Source organism: Pinus tabuliformis, chromosome 2_1 (assembly GCF_031772625.1).
Source record: "Pinus tabuliformis cultivar Carrire ecotype Pingquan chromosome 2_1, CPIR1, whole genome shotgun sequence".
Classification (NCBI taxonomy): Eukaryota; Viridiplantae; Streptophyta; class Pinopsida; order Pinales; family Pinaceae; genus Pinus; species Pinus tabuliformis.
The window spans coordinates 622,248,249-622,254,487 of record NC_142299.1 but is presented as its reverse complement, the minus strand read 5'-3'; the positions used below and the strand labels follow the sequence as shown (position 1 = coordinate 622,254,487).

General features: G+C 34.7%; 1 protein-coding gene across 1 annotated transcript; it reads left to right on the top strand.

The window, feature by feature from the left end:
• Positions 1 to 3,826: 3,826 nt before the first annotated feature.
• LOC149202084 (uncharacterized) lies at positions 3,827 to 5,110 on the top strand. The gene has a single exon (XM_089401484.1). It carries the CDS (start codon positions 3,827 to 3,829, stop codon positions 5,108 to 5,110), a length of 1,284 nt encoding a protein of 427 aa, XP_089257610.1.
• Positions 5,111 to 6,239: the final 1,129 nt, after the last annotated feature.

Below are 6,239 nucleotides of genomic sequence, written 5' to 3'. Positions count from 1 at the left end.
AAAATCCTAAAATTTCATCTTTATCCCTAAGGATCCTCTTTAATCCACAAATCATGAAACCAACTGCTAATCTAATATTTACAATTAATTCTCAAATATCTCAATCTCTCAACTATCCCGATTCTCTCATGTTCTCCAACATTCAAGAACATTTACAAATATGCCTCACAATACTTAATTAATTCCTATTCTCGTTAAAATCACTCAAAAGCCTAAATAATTACATTAGTTTAACACTTAGGAACCCAACTTCCTTGAAACACAAGACCCCCTATGTCTACTAAAATACAATAATTCTTCTGAGTTGAATGCTCCTGCATCAATGCATCTTTGTTTTCATTGGATGCAAAGAATTTATTGGCATAGAGGGCCATGACATAAGTACCAAATCATAGCCTTTGCTTGTCCCAATACCAACACCACTAGTTCTTGCACAACGATTATCATTAAAAACAACCAGCATGTCGAACAAAACACCATTAAAATAAAACTCAATCTATTCTTTAGGATAGATTTTAATAGGAGTTAAACAAAGCAAAAATATGCAAATCCACGGTGACTTTGTAAAACAACCACCACTTAACTTATTTTATATGGAAGTGGTATATTTAACTAACTTATGAATTCATTCTAACACATGGTGGGTGGGAACCTTTCTAGCCAATTAGTTATTCATGGAAGGTGCAATACTTATTACATTCATTGAACTTTGGCTAAAAGGGGACATGTAATGTTATTTAGTTTATTTTAATTAAAATTTTCAAATCAAATTTTCAATAAGTTTATAACTAATTTTGAAATCAAGATAAACCCTTGATGTGTACATACAACTATGAATATTCGTTGCATATTCTTTGAAGGTTAACCCTTTATAGTCCACCTATTTTTTCACATAAATAAATTAAAATTCTAGAAGCTTAATTTTGAAATAAACATGTCTATCATCATAACTATTATTAATTATAAAAATAATTAATGTATAAATTAAACATATATACATTTGAAAACGCATGGAACAAGATTCTTATATAAGGAAGTTAACTTCGCTTTACTATGGAGATTATTAATTTGCAATAGACTTTGTTACAATGCCATATAACAAAAAAAACCATAATTCATTTCATATGGCACTTGTTTATATGAAAGTTTTTTAATTAATCAGAAAAAAAATATGAAACTATTTTGGACATAAATCTTAACCTTTGATTTGTATATAGTACCTAAAAATATTTATATTATTTGATAGATATTAAACACCTATCATCCATGTAATAATTATTGATCATTAAATTAAAATTCTAAAAACTCAATTCCAAAATACACATGCTTTGATCCTAAATATTAATCCATTCTTACCAAATAGTTAAAATCTCCCATCCCAACATTTCATACAACTATACACCATAGTTACCAAGTTCGGTCCGTACTACGGAAAAAAATTAAAATTTGCCAGTTGGATTCGATTTGCGAATTAGTACGTCAATTCGAGTTCGGTACGGTGTATTAGATATTTAGTTCAATTCGAGTTCGGTACGGTGTATTAGATATTTAGTTCACAATTATAGGTTCACGGATTAACGGATTAAGGCCATTGCAGATTTCTAATCGTAATTAGAGATTTAGCTTTCCATTTACGGTTCAAAACCTTTTCGGATCTATGAAATGGCAAAGATTATGGTTAAGATGTCATTTTATGCAATAAGAATTTTACAGGAAATTCCTCAGCAGCTTCGTAATTAGAGATTTAGATTTCCATATACGGTTCAAAACCCTTTCGGATCTATGAAATGGCATAAGATTATGGTTAATAAATGATAACGTGAGATGTCATTTTATGCCATAAGAATTTTACAGGAAAATCTTTAATGAAGTATTTAAAAATCTATGATTAATAATGTATGTGGTAATTATTTGTTCATAAAATAAAGTAATATAAATTTGTAGATTTATCAAATTTAAACAAACATATTTTAATAAGTAGAAATATTGCATGCATTATATTAGTGAATGAAATTTTGTTTTTAAAATGGATTTTTTTTATTGAGATTTTGAATAAGTATTAAACTACACATATTGACATTTTATATTATTTTGAGTAAGTATTAAATTACATAGATTAACATTTTGTATTATATAAAATAATAAATGTTGTTACTATAAATTATAAATTAGAAGTGGATTTGGTTTGATAAATGAATAATTAGTAATTGATAATATAAGTGTATATTTTTAAAGAATGTTTGCACACACTTAATATACCATTTCATTATGAACATAAAATACTTGATAATGTGGAATTTATGTGGTTCATTGTAATATAGAATTTCTTGGAAATTCACTTTATATTAAATATCATATAATTTATGGTGTAGGTGGATGAATGTATCAATACAAAAATCCTTAAAACCTATTATCCTATTTGCTATTCTAAATATAAAACTAAGTTAATTGGTCTAATATATAATTTTATTTGCAATATTTATAATTGAAACAATTTTAAAAGAGTTTTTGTTGTTTTCAATGTTATAATTGTACATTTAAATTATTTAAAATAATGAAATAAGAAGTATACTGCCGAATTTTTTCCGTATTGAATTTTAAGTAACCGAATTTTTTTCGTACCCAATCGAATTCGAATTCGAATTAACTTGGTAACTATGCTATACACTACTTTTATTAATTTTACTACTTAAATCTTTATTTCCTTATCCCACAAAGGTTTCACTGGGGAGAAATACTATACCACCAGTTGGTAGGGGCTTAAATAATGTGATTTTTAGAAGTATTTTCCAACATGTAGTCGGCTTCACTGGAGAGCAAGGAGGAATACCATACCACATGTTGATAGGAGCTTAAATGATGTGATTTTTAGAAGTATTTTCCAATATATAGTCAAATTAAAAATATTGTTTATATAGCACTCACCGGAGTGATATGTCAAAGGTCATTAAATCAAGCCACAATGCCTTATCCCTTTCTTCCTAAACATTCAATCTCTTTACTCATATTTTTTCATTTTTTTTAATCTTCTTATACTGTTCACTCGATTCAATCCCCATAGCAAGCATTACTGCTGATACGCCACAGTGCCTTTTCCCTTTCTTGCTAAACATTCAATCCCTTTGCTCATAGATTTTTTATTTTTATTTTCCTATTCAGTCGATTCAATCCCCATATCAAGCATTACTGCTTGCTCAATTTTGGACGTTTGCATTGTGCTCAACAGACATAAGGATGGAACCTAAGAGAAATCTTGAAAACTTTTGGAGATGAGTTTTAAACTTTCGACAGAATAATAGGTGTCATAGTAGAATGCATAGTGATATTTGGATCTGAAAGGTGCAATTTACATTCATAACTATGCTGCAAAGTGATTAGACATTGCCATGGTCCAGTGAAACTATGAGGAGGAAGAATATACTGGTTATATTATTTGTGGGAACAACGAAGGAGGCCACCAATATCTAGCATATTCGAGAAATAATCTGTTTGGACTATCAGCCGGAGATGAATGTCTGCCGGTCAATTTGAGAACAGGTTCAAATGCCCATGGAGTGAGATCATAAGAATATAGAGAGATGATCGATTCTAGAATAAGTGTTATGAGGAGAGCAGTCAAAGATTGAACTTCTAGTCGATTCCAGAACACGCAAAATGTCAAGTGAATTCAATTTAGTGGAATTTTGGGGACGACTTTCTTGTCCAGCAAGTTTTGTGTGGAAGATTAAAAAAACTATAAACACCGCATATTCCACACATTCTCTTCACTTCAACCTGTTTTTCAACAATCCATTACATAATTGTCTTACCACTATCCAAAATTTCCATGGCTGTTGTTATTGCTGGAACTGGCCTTCTCCTTGGCCCTCCAGAGCTCTGCAATTATATACCTTTATCCGATCGTAGCTCCCGAGATGAGGCAACAACTCCTCCAGCGGATCGTAGGTTCCAAGATGAGGCACCAACTCATCCTACCACCGGAGAGGAATTGCAATCAGATAGTGCGGGGGAGCTGCTTCATATGGGGATGACGGAGAATTTCTCTCCGACCTTCTTAACATCTGACAATCCCCTGCTCGATTTCTTTTTCCATGTTGTGTCTGACACCCCCTCCCACAGAGTCACTGAACTTCTGGAAGCCGCATGGAATGAAGATCCACTAACAGCTTTAAAGCTAGTTTGTCAACTGAGAGGCGTACGAGGAATAGGCAAATCAGATCGAGATAGATTTTATGCGTCAGCTTGTTGGATCCATTCACGTCACCCCAAAACTCTAGTTGCCAATGTTGACAGCATCACTCAATTTGGTTATTTCAAAGACCTACCTGAGATACTTGTTCGCCTGCTACAAGGATCCGAAGCCACGGAAAAACGGAGGGCTGAAAAAATTGGGCACAAGGAAAAAATCCGGAGTGAAAAGGCAAAGGCAAAGGGAAAGTCTGAATATGGAGATAGACAGTTGACGTTTAGGCGAAGTAGAGGCCTGCCGGGTTATTTCGCTCGCAAGGGTGCTGCTGCAAGGGAAGCCAAAATGTTTGGCATGCTTAGGCCAAGAGAAGAGCGAATTAGGTTGGATTTATTAAATGGAAGGATCCTAAGAGAATGGGAGCGAGTCAGTAGGAAAGAAAAACGACTGGGAGCAGCAAACTTAGCTCTGAAACGCTACTTGGAGGATTCCCGTTACAGAGCTTTGCATGATCAAATTGCACAGTTTTTTGCCAATTTGCTAACAAAAGACTTGGATGTGCTCAAGTTGGAGAAAGTGAAAGACATAACCCTGGCCGCCAAGTGGTGCCCTTCCTTAGATTCGTCCTACGATCATTCCACTCTGATCTGTGAGAACATTGCGCGCAGGTTTTTTCCTCGTAAGGACTTCAACACTGACGAAGATAGGCATTATGTTTACAGAGCTCGGGACAAGTTGAGGAAAGAGGTGTTGGTTCCGCTCCGGAAGGCTCTCCAATTGCCGGAGGTGTACATGAGTTCCAATTTGTGGGGCGAGCTGCCTTATGAAAGAGTGGCCTCTGTCGCCATGAAAAATTACAAGGACATCTTTCTGAAGCACGATGCCACCAGATTCACTCTCTATTTGGAGGGAGATGCACAATAGTGCATAAGATATGCATTTGTATTTGTAATGTTTTGTGCGTGCTCATTTGCATATGAATTGATTACACACGGGATGAAGGAAAGTGTTCGCAGCAGCGAATAAAAACCAAGGAGAGCACAGCAGTGCGAAACCAGAGCGAGGGTTGTGAAACCAGAGCAGGGATGAAATGAAGAAGAGGGCTCGGGGCAGCGAAGAAGAAGAACAGGGGAGCAGCGTGGAAGTTTTTGTCATGTGTTGACTTCGTTTTGTAAGTAAGGAACGCACCGCAGTGCGAAAACGTTTTTGTTGTAAATCATATACATTGTAATGTAATGGAAGGAATATACGCACAGCAGTGTGTAGAAGAAGCAGGGGAAAATTTTTGAACAGGTAGATATTGTATTGAAAACATTTGTGAAACGCACAGCAGTGCGAGTAGAGAAGAGAACGAAACTGGAGCAGCTTGCAAATGGAGTATAGGTTTTTCACAGCAGTGTGAATGGGAATGCACAGCAGCGTGGTAATTTTGTGGAGCTCATGCATTGAAATGCATAGCAATTTTATGTAATGTGAAGAATGGATTTGTAAGTTTTTTTTATTTTAGAGCAGTGAATGTAAAAACTTTTTACATAGCAGTGAATGAAGATTTTACACAGCAGTGTAAAATTATTTAAAAGAGGCAGAGTAATTTTTGGTGAAAATTCTTGGTGAATTCTTCTGTTAAAGAGGAAGGTGTTTTTTCAACACAGTCTCTTGGTGAATCCCTCTATCAAGAGGAAGATTCTTTTCAGCATAGACTGGTGAATCCCTCTGGTTAAGAGGAAGATGCTCTTCAGCATAATCTCTTGGAGAATCCCTCTGTGTGAGGAAGATATTTTTGTAAAAGCAGTGTTGGTGAATCCCTCTGTTGAGAGGAAGACTCTTTTGTAACAGCAGTTGTGTAATCCCTCTGTAAGAGGAAGAAGTTTGTATCAGGGATTTTATTAATGAATACAAGTTTGATTTGTATGTGGAAAACTCTGTCTGCTCAGAAAATTTTTTAAGCTTCCCTGTGTCAAAGGTCCTGTGGCAGAGACAGAGCACTGTCTCTGTGTTCAGTTATTTTGTTTTTGGAATTTTACCAGAAAAATTCCCAACAGTGGTATCAGAG